General features: G+C 41.2%; 1 protein-coding gene across 14 annotated transcripts in view; it reads right to left on the bottom strand.

The window, feature by feature from the left end:
* CAST (calpastatin) overlaps window positions 1-15,613 on the bottom strand; it is a 110,503-nt gene extending 94,890 nt beyond the window's left edge. For 4 of the 14 annotated variants that reach the window (XM_015140464.3, XM_078005004.1, XM_028849589.2 and 1 more), the window contains exons 1-3: window positions 15,270-15,613; window positions 14,942-15,087; window positions 1,715-1,777 (exon numbers count right to left, since the gene is read on the bottom strand). In XM_015140464.3, coding sequence (XP_014995950.3) covers window positions 1,715-1,777; window positions 14,942-15,016 — 138 coding nt within the window. In that variant the 5' untranslated portion in view covers window positions 15,017-15,087; window positions 15,270-15,613. Of the gene's footprint in view, window positions 1-1,714; window positions 1,778-14,292; window positions 14,435-14,941; window positions 15,088-15,254 lie in introns of those variants that run through there. The other 10 variants (XM_015140468.3, XM_078005005.1, XM_015140474.3 and 7 more) reach the window with 5 other exon arrangements.
* Between the last annotated feature and the right edge of the window lie 476 nt (window positions 15,614-16,089).

Here is a 16,089-nt window from a genome sequence, read left to right as displayed (position 1 = left end):
TTGGGCAAATAACCTTGATTAACATTAATAGAGAGTAACATCCAAAAACATTATTTACTGGTCTGGAGAATAAAGGAACACTATGGTTTTCAATCAGGAAGTGTTCAATATTTGCTCAATATTAATTTGATAGATAACCTATCAGAAAATATATTTAAAGGGTAGGGTTGATAAATGAGTTAAATGACACTAGGTAGATTTTCTTTTCTTTTCTTTTCTTTTCCTCTTTTTTTTTTTTAGACGGAGTCTCGTTCTATCACCCAGCCGGAGTGCAGTGGCGCGATTTCGGCTCACTGCAACCTCTGCCTCCCAGGTTCACGCGATTCTCCTGCCTCAGCCTCCTGAGTAGCTGGAATTACAGGCGCACACCACCACGCCCGGCTAATTTTCCGTATTTTTAGTAAAGACGGGGTTTCACTATGTTGGCCAGACTGGTCTTGAACTCCTGACCTCATGATCTGCCCACCTCGGCCTCCCAAAGTGCTGGGATTACAGGTGTGAGCCACCCCACCCGTCTGACACTAGGTGGTAGATTTACATGCTGGGAAAAGGAAAAAATTGTATGTTTTTTTTTTTTTAAATGGAAATGTATCTTTTATTAATTTAACCAGGAAACAGGATGAAATCTTAATATGTTTACTTCTACTTTCTATTTTTAAAGAATCATTTGCCTTTCATGGCTATAAAAAATTCACTAAAAACTTGTTTGGTAAGAAACAATCTAAATTACATTTTCATGGGTACTGGTAATGAAAACAATGGTAGAAAATGTAGGCATAAACTTTAGTACAGAATGCATAGCAGGTTCTAGCCATAACAGCCTCCTTACATATTGACTATTTTGAAACTGCAGAAAATAAGCAGAAAGAAGAACTAAATTTCAGAAAAACACCTGATTAAAGTTGATAATATAGAGAAAAATCAAATGATCACTTGATGTTTTCTAGATTTCCATATACCTTTTAGAACCTGGCTATATGACGTTTACAAGTTAGAAACGACTCAATTTCTACTCGATAAAGATGAATATATTATCCAGTTATATTAAGATTTAACACACAAAAAGCAGGTAAAGGAAGGCAAATCTTGTACCCTTTGGAAGGGCAGAAATTTCACATGACTCTTCCGTAGAGAAGTAGGTCATTCTTAACAGTGCAAAGAATGGTATGTCATTCAGTGAAAGAGGAAACAGCCTCAAAGAAAACCCATCTCAAAGTGGGGAGATTTGGTTTTACTAGTTTTCCATAGAATCTATGCAAATTAAATAGTTATCTCTTCCTTTTGTTTATGAATCTGAAGGACTGGTTAATCTGGCTTTCCCTGTCCTCCTTGCATGGCTTATGTTACAAAAAAAAAAAAAGATTTTTCTTTCTACTACAGCATGTGTTTTCCCTTCTACACTTGACATGTTCATCAACAAAACAATTTGGATTCACCAATTCCTATAGGGAAAACACCCTAAGCAATAGTACCTTTAGTAATAGTTCTATTACTAAAAGGAAAGTATTCATACAAGCTCTATTCCCAGGAACAACTTTTTTAATTGATTTTTAGTGATTTCTCTCTATATTCTTGAATCAAAACTTGGTTAAATCAAAATTTCCCAATATTAAGCAAAGCAGAAGCTCTTCGCTACATCATTATTTAATATTTCAAGGCATATTTCACAGTTTAAAAGCAAGAGAAAATGAAAGCCCAGTATTGTGGAAATTACCTCATCTGATCCTTTCTTTTCTCCTGGTTTGGAAGGCGATTCACTGGTTTTTTCACTGACATGCTATAAAAAAGTAAAAAATAATGCTTAATAAAGGAAGATGACACAGGTGATAGTAACTTTAATCCCCAAAGGCTAAATGCATACCCTTTTTTTTTTTTTTTTTTTTTTTAACAAAAAGACCACTTTAATCTTCCTCTGAGAATGCTGGTAATTCACACCAATGTAGGTGGCTTTCAAAAATCAAGGGATGCTACAGACATTCATTTGGGATCCAGAAGGTCAGTCTGTAATTAACTAGATGCAGAGCTGATTATGATGCCAAGGCGGCATCTTATCTCCTAAAAAATGCCTCACGAATTTTAAGCTCAAGTTTTCAGCATGGTAGACATCTCATTCATCAAGGAGATGAGATCTCTAAGAACCATGTTTCATCTGAAGCCATACTTAAGGCTCAGTTCAGCAGGGACTCAGGAGTCCTCCAAGGGAATTCCCTAGAGTTCTTCCGCATATTCACCAATGCAGAAAGATAAAACCTGAAGGACAAAGACCATACCTGCAACTTCTTCTATGTATTATGGCTTTAAGATTTCGTTATGTCTATAAACAGAATTATTTTTCTTACTAGGACACCGAGGATAAATGCAATTTTTAAAAGTGTTATTTTATTTTTAATTAACACATAACAATGGTACATATTTATGGGGTACAAGGTGATGTTTTGAATGTACATTGGGTAATGATCAAATCAGGGTAATTACTAAATCTATCACCTCAAATATTCATCATTTCTTTGTGGTGAGGACATTCAAAATCCTAGTTATTTTAAAGCATATAATGCATTACTGTTAACTATAGTCACCCTACTGTGCAATAGAACAACAGATCTTATTCCTCGTAACTAACTGTCTTTATACCCATTGATCAAACTCTCCCTAATGCAAATATTTTTACGTGGGGCATAAAAGCTTCAAGTAGCTTACATATTCATTTGTTTTGGCGATAAGGTAAAATAAGCCAAACTTCACTGAAATTGTTTGAGAAATGAAAAAATAGTTATATGTTCCTGAATAGGGGTTACAAACAATTATTTCATTTCTGTCACACTGTGGGATGTTCAAGAAAGTGGGAAAAGGGAGCCAAATATGAAAAAACAAAAGCTTACCATTGGATTCAATCCTAATCACCCTCAATTGAATCAAAATATAAGATGCTATTATGTTCCCTAAAGCAGAATAATAACCTGGATATGTAGGTCAGTGAAATTATTTGAATTAAGAAGAATGATAATAATAACAATTTATATTATTATATACAAGGCACTTCCATATAGTCTTATTTGATACAAAAAAAGAAGCTCATGTTGTTTTATAAATGAGAAAACTAAGAATAATAGTGATTTGATGGTGTTTACATGGAAACATAACTGGTAAATGGGAAAAGGTCACAAAACAGCCTTTCTGACTAAAATCTGTTGTTTGCCATTAGAACATGCTAAATGGAATTAGATAATGTTTTCTTTTTTTTTTTTAATTTATTATTATTATACTTTAAGTTCTAGGGTACATGTGCACAACGTGCAAGTTTGTTACATATGTATACTTGTGCCATATTGGTGTGCTGCACCCATCAACTCGTCAGCACCCATCAACTCGTCATTTACATCAGGTATAACTCCCAATGCAATCCCTCCCCCCTCCCCACTCCCCATGATAGGCCCCGGTGTGTGATGTTCCGCTTCCCGAGTCCAAGTGATCTCATTGTTCAGTTGCCACCTATGAGTGAGATAATGTTTTCTTTAATCATATCAACAGATATGCTACTAAAAATTGCCAAGGAATACCAGAACCTGTGGCTGAACTCCTTTCTTAATAGTGTTTTGTATGAACAACTGGCCATAAGGCACATTCATGAATGTACAATTCTTACCCAGAAGAAACACTCTCATAGATTAGTGATTGGAATCCCACTGAAAAGCAGCCAGGGTGCAATAGCTTGGTGAAACCCTCTACAGGGCTTCTTTTTCCTATACATCCTAGTCAAGGGTTTGTTTATACATAGCTGAGGGCAATCAGTCTTGAATAATTAAATGAATCTTTTAAAAATGAACCATTTTAAAGCCCACTTAGATATCATGGCTATATGGCAATTGATAAATATTAGAATAATTGGTGACAAAAAATTTGTAAAAGCCAGACTTGAGGGGGAAATATTACTTATCTCTGTTAAAGTAAATAAGGGGGCCATTAGCCTGAGGTAGTCTCTGTCCTCAGATACCTTACTAAGCACACTGAAACTTAACTTGAAGGCATTTCTTGTAAATGGCTTAAAACAAAACAAAAATGAGCCTCAGCCAATCATAACCAGCCAACCAGCTGACTGGTTGTATAACTACAAACCTCTCATCAGGCCATACCTAAATAAGGCAAATGCCTAGTTGTAGCCAATCAAGTAATTTCTTCGCTTTGCTTCCACATGCAGCTATAAAAGCTTGCTGCTCTTGCTGCTGGAGTGTACTGAGCTCTCTGAACCACTTTTCATTTTCAGTACTGCCCAATTCATAAATCATCCTTTGCTCAAATAAGCTCTGTTAAATTTGCCTAAAAGTTTTCTTTAAACATCTCTAAAAAACTCATTCTACAAAGACAGAGATTACTAAATCTGTCTCCCTCCAGAACTGGCAATTTTAGAACCATGATACCACATTCATAATCTGTAATTCATATTTTTCAGATGACATAATATAAGTAATAACAATAATAGCCACTGTTTTATTGGGTGTTTACTATTTTGAGTGCCTCATTTACTTGTCAAGAGATTTTACAAACGAAAAAACTTTAAAAGGTGACTTGCTCTTGTCTGGTACAAGGTTCCATGCTCTCCTCAGGGTCTCACTCTGCTTTCTGCTCATGTGGCAAATATATATCATAATTTATTACCCCACAGTAAATGCATGTACAGCCTTTTCTCCCTTAAAATAGTAACTTAAAATAACTTTAAAATTATGTACTATAAGCATTGTTATTTTTTGACTTCAAAAGAAAAAGTTGCTCACAATAGAAAGCTATTTTAAAATACACAAAAGTATAATGACATAAATAAAAATCACTTATAATAAAAGGCCAATTTTTTTAGAACTTCATGAATTATATTTTTCCAGTTTTTTTTTCTTTTCTTTTCTTTTCTTTTTTGAGACTGAGTCTCACTCTGTTACCCAGGCTGGAGAGCAGTGGTGCGATCTCGGCCCACTGCAACATCCACCTTCTGAGCTCGAGCTATTCTCGTGCCTCAACCTCCCAAGTAGCTGGGATTACAGGCATGCACCACCATATCCGGCTAATTTTTATATTTTTAGTAGAGATGGGGTTTCGCCCATCTCTGTTGGTCAGGCTGGTCTCGAACTCCTGACGTCAGGTGATTCACCTGCCTCGGCCTCCCAAAGTGTTGGGATTACAGGTGTGAGCCACCGCTCCTGGCCCAGTTCCTATTTTAAGCCCAGCTATTTATCATGAAAAATTTCCAACAGACAGAAAAGTTGAAAGAATAATACAATGAATGCACATATTCCCCCCATTCAGATTTCAACAACGATTAACATTGTTGCCACATTTTGCTGTTTGCATACACACACAGGCATACATACAGACACACACACACACACACACACACACAGAGAGAGAGAGAGAGAGAGGGAACAAGAGGGCGCTACATGTTTTTATATACCTGTATTGGAAAGTAAATTACAGATATCCTGAACTTTTAACCCTAAACTTTTCACCACGCATCTCCTTAAATTTGAGAACATTTTCCCAAACGGTATTGGTATATACCCAATACTATTATCACCCTAAGACAATTAACAAGAATTTCCAGTAAATAACAAGTTTATCAATTAACCACTGCCCTGATCATTTCTTGAATATTATTCAATATTCAGCAGTCTGTTAATGATGTAAAGTCAATTGTATCTTTTCTCTGAGAGAGATTCATGAAATAATTGAGTACTTTTCACATAACTGAGAAGACGGAATGAAATATTTGGGAATGACATATGTCGAATTTGATCCGGCTCAGGAATCTGCAGGAGTCTAAACAGCGAAGAGAGAAAACTCTGCTGACCACTACTACATGTAACTGCTGGGTTGAGGAGAGTGAGATGAGCAGGGAACAGGGAAGGAGTGACAGCTGGGGAAAGAGAACTGAACCACAAAACTAATTAGACAATAGAAACTAACACCTCCTAAGCATCTACTCTGTGCTAGGCCCAGTGCCAGGCATCTCCTATGTGGTCTCCTTTGCTCCCCACAGCAGCTCTAGGGAGCAGCCACTGTCGCCTTGGTTCATGAATAAAGAAACTGAAGATCTGAACAGCAATGTTCTCCATGGTGATACCACTCAGGATTACGTGGGCCAGAGACTAGGCTACTTTGGATCTAGTTGAAAGCTAACTAGGATCTTAGGATTTTCATCAAAAAAGTCTTTAGAGCATGCCAGTGATCTGAAATGAGAACAAAACAAAAGGCGCGAAAAATAACAAAACACAAAACCTTCCTATTCTAAAATTTGTTTTATAAATGAACAGAACACACAATACTTATGAATTCTGTCCTGTATTGGCAGCTAGAGAGGAGGCCAAAGACAGGAGGAGCAGGACAGGATGCCGTAGAAAAGAATTTCATTGGAAGGACAAGGCCCTAGAAGACAGGAGACTAGATGGGGGCTAAGATGAAGAGGGTATGTGCTCCAGAAGCTCAGAGCCAGGGAAAAAAAATCAGATCTAGGGCTTTGCTGTCTTAACTCAAGAAGGAATAATTTTTCAAACTGTTTTCATCCTCATTTTTATCACGTAGTTGGCAAGTACAACTGTCGTTTGTCCTCATTCTAGGTGACAGCCTCTATACATTTAAAATCTGCCATTGCAAACCCATAAATCTGAAAAAAGTCAATAAGAGCTAACTGCAATAAGGCTCAGAGCCTGAGCTCTCACCCAGCTAAGGGCTTCTGCCAGGGCGAGGTTCAACTCTGCCGCATTTAGGCACCTGCCCTGTTATTACCCAGATACACACAGAGACACAGACAGCCGAGGGAACATGTCACACAAAATAAGATAAAAATCAAAGAAAGTAGGCCAGGCGCAGTGACTCACGCCTGTAATCCCAACACTTTGGAAGGCCAAGGTGGGCAGATCAGGAAATCAGGAGTCCGAGACCAGCCTGGCCAATATGGTGAAATCCCATGTCTACTAAAAATACAAAAATTAAATTAAGGGGCATGATGGTGCGCACCTGTAGTCCCAGCTACTCGAGAGACTGAGGCAGGAGAATTACTTGAACCCAGGAGGTGGAGGTTGCAGTGAGCTGAGATCGCACCATTGCACTCCAGCCTGGGTAACAAGAGCAAAACTCCATCACAAAAAAAGGAAAAAAAAAAAATCAAAGAAACTTCTTCACATATAAAAGAAGCAAGAGGACAGAAAAGCAGCCCTTGCCAGCGTTAAGTCCAGCTGTGAAAAGACTATGAAATGCTAGTGTGCTTCTGAAATGCCTTTGCTTTATTATTAGTTTTTTTTTTAAGTATGAGGCTTCTTTTAGGAGGAAAGGAAAACATTCTGAAGTAAAATTGTGCTGATGGTTGTGACCACCCTGTGAATATACTAAAACATATTGTATCATACGCCTTGGTGGGTGACTTATTTGAAAACTTAAAAATTTTCCTTCTTCGATTTGGTGAGAATTTCATTGCAATAGTATTTGCATGTCCAGGGACAGCTGTGGAAAACTCATGGAGCAATAAAAGGTTATCTTGGTGCCTCTGGACTCTCCAAGCTCATGGAACTCATCTCTGTACCGTCACACACATGGAGAAAGGCTTGTACCAGGGGCTCCCGAGGATCACAAAGCCTTCAGGTTAGCAGTAGGTCCCATCCTTCAGTGCCTGTCACAGGCACCTGGGAAGCTTTTAGAAACATTTGTGTCAGGGCATAGGGATTTAGATTTAGTTTGAATAGAATGCGGCCTGGCCATGGGTACATTTTTCTAAAGTTCCCCAGCTGATTCCAATATACAATCAGGATTGAGAACCACTGGTTTTAGGGGAAGATTTGTGGGCACCATGATAGGAAGTGGAAGTTTCTGCTCCTCAAACCATCCCACTGAGTCGGCACCCATGGGGAGGTTCCTAGGGTCAGGCAGACTGGGGCGGCTCTGGGCTCCTCCTGGGTAAACTCGGATTGCTCAGTGAAGTTGCACAGTGCCCTATGTTCACACCAGTGTTTCCTGTCTAATTCTGAGCTTTGCCCTATTAATGGAGCATTGTGTTTTCATATTTGCATATTAATCTCTATTTTCTCAGTAAAGCAAACAAATTAGCACTCTATTGTACACTCTATTGCTTACTGATTACTTTATAAACCCATACATCTTGCCTTCCTAATCACAGGGTAAATTACATCCTTTTGTTCCTAGATGTGTGGTAGGACCATAACAAATAATTCTTGATTGAAAGACCATGTTTCCACAAGCCCATAAACATTCCCTGAGAAGTACTTTTGCTCTTTTCAGATCAGTAAACTAGACAAAAGAGAAAGAGGCCAAGAAGGTAGCTTGAAAAATTAAGAGATGATGTGCAAATTGGTATTTCCCACAAAAATACCTTACGATATATTTGTATATGTATTCTACTTGCCAAAGCAAAATTATTCAGCAAACAAGCAGAAGGACCAAAGCTTCTGTAAAGCTGGTTTTGCTTCATAACCGTCTCCCTGGGTGCAGATCCTAGGAGTGTCCCCCAGGTGGATTCCTTGTTCCACTTCTGCTGTGTTCAAATTGCAGTGGAACTTTGCTGGCTGCAATTCTCCTGATGGATGGCCTCAAGTTGGGTTTAGCCAACAGCAGGCACTGCCAGGAGACTAGAGGTGGTGGGTGGGTGGTATTCCCTTTGCTCCACCCCCTCCTCTGGTAGCACCTCCTGCAGGATGGGTCGGCTGTGGTTCCAGCTTCCACAAGGTAACCCTTGTCCTCCCTGTGTCCCTCTAGACTAGGGGTGGTAGCAGCTTCCTGCAATTTCTAATCTCTGGGTTGCCTCACCCTCCCTTGATGGCTTCCCAGCCTTTTTTATTGCCTAGGTAAGCAATTCCCCTATGTTTCATTCCCTTTGTTTTAAATACTCAGAGTCATTGCCCTCTGTTAGTTGACTGCAATAGACTCTAATAGGGCAGAAAGAGCACAGATTTGTAAGGCTATGTGACCATGACCTTGGGCAGATAATTTAATTTTTCAGTTTCTTCTTGTAACATAGGGCTAATAGTATCTATCCCAGGGGCTGGCAAATTTATGAAAAGAGTTGACATTAGTGAGGAGCCTGGCTCATTGCCTTGTTAATTTTAAGAATACAGTTAAAATTATTCCACTCCCTTCTTTTTCCCTGGCAGCAATCTAACTGTGGTGAATTAGAAGCCAGTGACTAAAGGTTTGAGGATTTCATTTCCTAAGGCTGTAAACATTAGAACAGAAGAATTTAGTATTTTACTTTCCCTAAAGTACAAAGGAACCTTATCAGGTTCATCTGATAAAGCTTTTGTTTAGTACTTTGTCTATCTCATGACTGTGTATTATATATTATTCTCACATCTTCATATTACACTCAAGGAGATAAACTACATGGGGGTTAAAGAATTCACTTTCCCAACAAACTACAGCAATTTGGTTACAAGGATGAAACTTGTATTTGCAATTCCCATACTTTAAAATATGTTGAAAAAGTGTGTGTGTGTGTGTGCTTGTGCTGGCAGCTGTGACAGTTAACAGATAAAACAAGATTGGCACAATGTTGACAATTATTGACACCAATGATTGGTATACGAAGAGGTCATTATACTCTTGTATTTATTTATTTATTTATTTATTTTTTGAGATGAAGTCTTGCTCTGTCACCCAGGCTGGAGTGCAGTGGCGCGATCTGGGCTCACTGTAAACTCCGCCTCCCAGGTTCACGCCATTCTTCTGCCTCAGCCTCCCAAGTCGCTGGGATTACAGGTGCCTGCCACCACACCCGGCTAATTTTTTATATTTTTAGTAGGGATGGGGTTTCATCATCTTGGTCAGGCTGGTCTTGAACTACTGGCCTTGCGATCCACCCGCCTCAGCCTCCCAAAGTGCTGGGATTACAGGCGTGAGCCACCGCCCCTGGCCTCATTATACTCTTCTCTTATTTTGTGTACTAATGCTTAATATGTATTAAGGATTAACTGCATAGCTATAATTCTGAAATCCCTATGTTTCATTGAACCCCAAGTGTTCGTTTTTTTCCTAACATTTTAAGATTTTAGCAGACATGACAAGATGCCACCATAAAGGTACAGGCCCTATGTGTCCAGTTTTCAGAGGTGGCATCTACTGCCTGTCATAGATTAGCTCCTGGGATTCACCTGAAGTAAGGCTTGATGAGTTTTCCCTAAGTCAAAGGGGGTATCATGAGAACTTAAATAGTTACTTTGTTGCCACAGCAGTCGTCATGAGAATGAACTTGTAGTTTTATCTATGAGACATGCAAGGGGAGGCCAGGCACAGAGCACTGCACGATTTTTTTGTGTGTCCACTGCACTCTGCACAAAACTGACACACAGCAGGTGGACAATAAACAACTGTGAACATCTTTGAGCTTTACCAAATTTATTCTTATGTTCTATGAGTTTTTTACAATCAAAACAAATTCCATACATTTTTAGAAAACTATAACTTTAGACCTTTTTCTTCCTGAGTTAACTGACTTGTCCATTTGAGGAGATAACTTACATAAACAGTGTTTATTGGATGGAGCTGTTCTTGCATTTTTCTTAACTGGAAGACATCTGATATACTTTTTCCCCCTTTATGGCGGCTGTAAAGCTTTCTGGGTATGTTTTCATGAAAGGAAAATGAGACAACTTAAAGAACAGAACTTTAGTATCTGTTAATATGATTTTCATCTTTAAAATACCTCAAGGGGGAAAAATGATGGACTACTTAGAGTAGTCTTGTATCTGCTGAGACAATCTGGTCAGAACTAATTACCCACCTATCCATGTGGAATCTCACATGACCAGCCACTGTTCCCACCCCCAGAAGGCTATAGCATTCTTTAAAAGGCACTTGTAGAATATAATTAACTTTCTGGGAAGTGCCAAAACTGATTTTAAAGAAAAATATTATCAGATGCTACTCTTAGTTTTAAAGGCGTATACAAAATGGGGAGCAAACTAATTCAAAGACTGTCAGCTGAAAGAGAAAGGCTGTATTTGACCTCTGTGCTTCCATTACCCTAAAGTCTGAGCCCTTTTTGCAGGCCCTGTTATTTGCCTTCCTTAGTTCTAAAATTCACTGTGAGCAAGTGATCTGTCCTGCCATGGGAGGCTTGCAACACCCTTCCCAGGCTGGTTGCAATGACGGGGCCTCCCAAATGACTGGGCTCCTTGATCATGCTGTCACTAGGTCTATGGATCTAATTAGGCTAAGAAACACCTTTAATTAACATAGCCTAATAGAATCAACTTATGATTCAGGAATGTGATTACTGGTGTGGGCCAAATTAACCTTCGTTCATGCTTGATCGTTACATGGCTCATAAGATGTTCTTCAAATTTAGCTTTTCAAAGTTGTGTGTGTGTGTGTTTACTACAACCACATAATTCTTCAGAAGATAAAGTCAATAGAATTGATGGCATTCAGTGTGGAAATACACATTGTAATGTTTCACTGACTAGTTTTATAGGTGGCATGCTGTTAAACAAATGCATCTTAGACATTCTTTTAATTATTTCATTTTATTCTGCCAAAATCTTGAAAGTTAGATCATTTACAACCTTTTCAGTATTTAAGGATTCCACAAAGATATTTTAATTATAGGATTTATCTGAAGTATTATGAGATATCTGTGTATATACAGACATTTGTGTTTATATCTGTAGATACATACACATATAAATCTGTCTATATATGTATTATACATGCATGTGTATATACAGACATCTGTATTTATATCTGTAGATATATACACACATAAATCTAGTTATCTATATATGTATTATACATGCATGTGTGTATTATATATAAGTATGCACATATATGTACATTGGATTGCATATGCTTGTGTGTATGTGTGTATGCATATATGTGTGTGTATATATAAATATATGTTATAAACTGGCTCCATGGACCTTTGGGGGATTTATGGGTGGTCTTTTGGAAATCTCTGAACTCCCTGAAGCTATATTGGAAACTGCATTTTGTGTACGTTTGTACGTATTTTGTTGCAAGGGAAAGCAGTCCATAAATGCCATTTGATTCTCAAAATTGTCTGTGACCACCCACCTATCACCAAAGGAAAAAAAGAAAGTTTAGGAGTCCATGGTCTAGCGCTATACCGTCCATTACTATAGCCCCTGGCCACTTGTGGCTACTGAACACTCTTGAAATGTGGCAAGTGTGAATTGAGATATGTTAGTGTAAATATACACTGGATTTTGAAGAATTAACATAAAAAAGAATGTAACATATCTCAATGGCTTATACATTGATTACATGATGAAATAATAATATGTGGGATATAATAGGTTAAGTAAAATATATCGATTAGCACAAATTTCACCTGCTTTTTGTTGCGATGTTGTTGTTGTTAAAGTGGCTCCTTGGAAATCTGAAATTGCAGATGTGGTTCATATTATATTTCCATTGAATAGCACTGGTTTGGGAAAAGTTATAGCTTGATCACAGGCATGTAGCTGGTTCTAGGAGGGCTAGCAAAAGGTTTTCATGATAGTACCAAAATTGGATTCTAAGAGAGGTTTTAGCAAAAACATCAGACCATGACTAAACAAAACAGGGTTAAAAACATAGATTTAAACTACTTTCATCCAAGTAATCCAGCAGAGTTTCCTTTAGAGAATCATGAGTCTGGAAGGAGAAGTCTGATGTCAACTCTGAACTATCCCTATCCATATTTGCAGATAATGTACATGGTGCATTTTGATAAGAACCTTAGGCCAATAATGACTCAAAGTAAACGTTTGCTCTTACCACATCAATAAAATGCTACATGTAAAAGTCCAGGAAATGTACTGGAAAACACTCAAGAAGAAATATCTCAAGGGAAATTGGAATTCCCAATTCTTAAAAGTATATGTATATTGTATCTTGATTTTTGAATCTAATTAGTCCTCACCAATACTTATGTAGTGCATATGATTTCTATTTTACAGATGTGAAAGCAGATGGAAAAGGTTGACTTATTTTCATTTAAGAAAAACTCTTTGTTCTCCACAGTGTACATGGAGGCTTTAAAAAGAACTTGTAGGCCTGGTGCAGTGGCTCATGTCTGTAATCCCAGCATTTTGGGAGGCTGAGGTGGCAGGATTGCTTGAGACCAGGAGTTTTAGACCAGCCTGGGCAACATAGTGAGAGAGACCCTGTACAGTGTATGTGTGTGTGTGCATATATATATATATATATCCTATAAATATACACACATACACACACTATACATATATACTATATATATAGAAAGGGAGAGTAAAAAATAATCTAAAAAAACCACTACTTTTGGGATATAATTCTGCCTGGCACATAGTAGATGATCAATAAATGTCCATTGTCTGATAAGTAACAGTTTCTTTCTTGATTCTTATACAGGGTTTCTAGCTCTAAAGTGTGTCTGTTTCCAACATCTTTGCTTTTTCCAATACCACATGCTAAGAAAAAGACATACCTAACTAATTTTTTAATTCTCACCATAAATCCATGAGACATAAACATTTTGGCTCTCACTGTCAACAAAACTGTGTGTGGTTTTGTTTTTTGGTTTTTGTTGTTTTTGGAAAGCAGTCTAATGTTAAATCATGCTTCCTGGTTCCAAAACACTACAAGTGCCAGCTAGACTGGATATCACACCTAATTGGTAGGACAGACATTCAATGCACCAAACAAATGGAACGTTCTTGTCCCTCATCCAAAGTAATAAAGTGCAGAGCAGTTCGCATTTGTGCGCGCTCTCTCTCCCTCCCTCCCTCTCTCTTTCTCGCTTTCTCTCCCCAACCCCTCCACCGCTCTCTCCAAGGGTCTTGGTCTTAGATCTCAGTTGCTTCTAACCCTTGGTGTTTGGGATTTTCTCCCTGCCTCACATTGCATCTACCTTTCCTTTGCTTAAGGGTTAAAAACGAACCCTAGATCTAAGCTCTTGCGAGCTGCGTCCGAGTTCATTCAGGAATCCACCTTCTAGACAGAATTCCTCCAGCAACAATTCCAGTTCCATCCCACTTGTGAGCGCCAGCAGAGCACAGTGCTTGACACAGGGGCGAGAAAGGTGCATGCGCTGCTCACGCTCGAGCGCGCTCACACATACCACAAGAGGGTGAGTCCCCAGCCTCTCCCGGAGCCTAACCTGAAGGTCTGTGAGGAGGTCGCATCCGGTTCGCACCCGGGCCGCACCCCTTCCACGCCAAACCCCGGACAACGCTTCATCCGCACGCCCAGAAGGGCAAAGCAAACACATTCCCTTCCAACACACTCCCTTCCCAGTCTTGCCCAGGCACAACCGCTCCTATTTACCGTCTTGTACCACCAGCTGGCGAATGCCATGGCAACAACCGGCTAACTCCGATCCGCACGGCGGGGGACCCAGCGAGGGCGCGGGGTGCTGTGTTGGAGGCGCCGGGCTCGCACTCTGCCTGGCCGGGACCTGGCTGGCACTGAACTCGGCACATCCCGCGGCTGCCAGGTGGGCAGAACCCTGGGGGTGGAGCCCGGCGCAGACCCCGCCCCTCCCCGCCCGCCCGATTTGGCTCCTGCCTGGTTAGGGAAGAGGCTCTGCGTCTCCAGGCAGCCACGCCCTGCGGCCCGGCCTTAGCGCGGAAAACTAGATCCCGCTGTCCAGTGAAACCAAGGCACTCACTCGGGGGTCCTGAGTGAACCTCATTCCCCGTTCACCCACGTCTCACCAGCCAACTTTTCTCCACGCGCCCCCACTACACTCTACCCGGCCAACGCCACGCCCAGCGCACTGGACCCGGCCGGGGAACCGCAGACACCTCCAGCCACCTGCCGGACAGCGGCCGAGCCCCGAGCCCTCTCCCTGCCCCGCAGGGGCGCCGGGGGCGGCAGACCGGCCAGGCTGGCAACGCCCAGGGAGGGCGGCCACAGCTCCGGGACCCGGTCCCCCGTCGCCCAGCCCCGCGGCGCCGACAGGAGCGCCACTCACCTCCTGGGTGCGGCGGGCGGCGGCTGCGCGCCGGGGACGCGGGGAGGCGGCGGGCTTCTGGCCGGGCTGGGACATGGCGAGGCCGCTGCGGGCGCTGCCTCCGGGAATGCGCCGCGGAGAGTGGCGGGGAGGCCGGGCGGGGAGTCCTGCCAGGGAGGGAGGGAGGGAGGAAGCGGAGGGCCCGGGAGCGCGCGGTGAGGCAGCTTTTCCGACCCCACCCCAGGTCTGCGCCGGGGTTCCCCTAGCCCCGATGGGCCCTCCCCTTCCTGCCCGTGGAGGGACCCGGGCTCCTGCCCTGTAACTTAACACCCACCGCCCCGGTCCTCACCCGGTGACCCTCCCCGGTCCCAGCACTGCTCGGGTTCCGGTTGGTCAGAAAGAAGGGGTTGGAGGTTACATCGTTCCTCCTTCGATGCCCAGATCTATCTAGCAGTTGTGCAACGAGAGAGCGGGACCCGGGCGTGGCCAGTCTACGCTTCGACCCTCCTCCCAATAATCCGGAGAAGTAGATACTCTTTCTACATTCTTCTCTGCTTTAGCTGTGAGAGTTTACCAACTCAAATCTGGCCCAAGCCTGGACAGTCTAGATAAGGAAGCGGATCATAAAAACAAATTAGTCTGTGTGTGTGTGTGTGTGTGTGTGTGTGTGTGTGTGTGTGTGTGTGTAAGTGCGTGCACGCGCCTGTATAGGTCGTATATGATTTTACTTTGTTTTTTGGCAGTTTCGAATTTTAATAAACTTTTATGGGGAGGAGACCATAGGTTCCAATGCCAAGCGGAGAACAGTCCCAAATTTAAACCCTTATTAAACTCTTATGGTCTTTCTAGAGTCTGGCGAGTTTTGTTTCTGAAGCTAGATTGCTTTTGTCTTGGGCTCATCTTAAACAGCACTTCCTGGTTTGGGGCTAGAAGTGAAATTTAACAAGCCCTACTAGGACATGCTTATGTGAGAGACTGTCAGCCTGCAGTCGCTGCTGGTTCACCATCAGGCCTGACAGAAAACCTGTTTGTTACCCTGCAATAGCATCGTCATTTTGGGACTTGGGGTCACCGCTGTCTGCAGTGTTGGGATTTAGACAGTTGAAGAGAGAGAAGGCAGATTTTTTTTTTTTTTTTTTTTTTTTTTTTGAGACCCAGCCTGGCTCTGT

Source organism: Macaca mulatta, chromosome 6, assembly GCF_049350105.2.
Source record: "Macaca mulatta isolate MMU2019108-1 chromosome 6, T2T-MMU8v2.0, whole genome shotgun sequence".
NCBI lineage: Eukaryota > Metazoa > Chordata > Mammalia > Primates > Cercopithecidae > Macaca > Macaca mulatta.
Note: the sequence above shows the minus strand (reverse complement) of the source record. Positions and strands in the feature narration are given on the sequence as shown.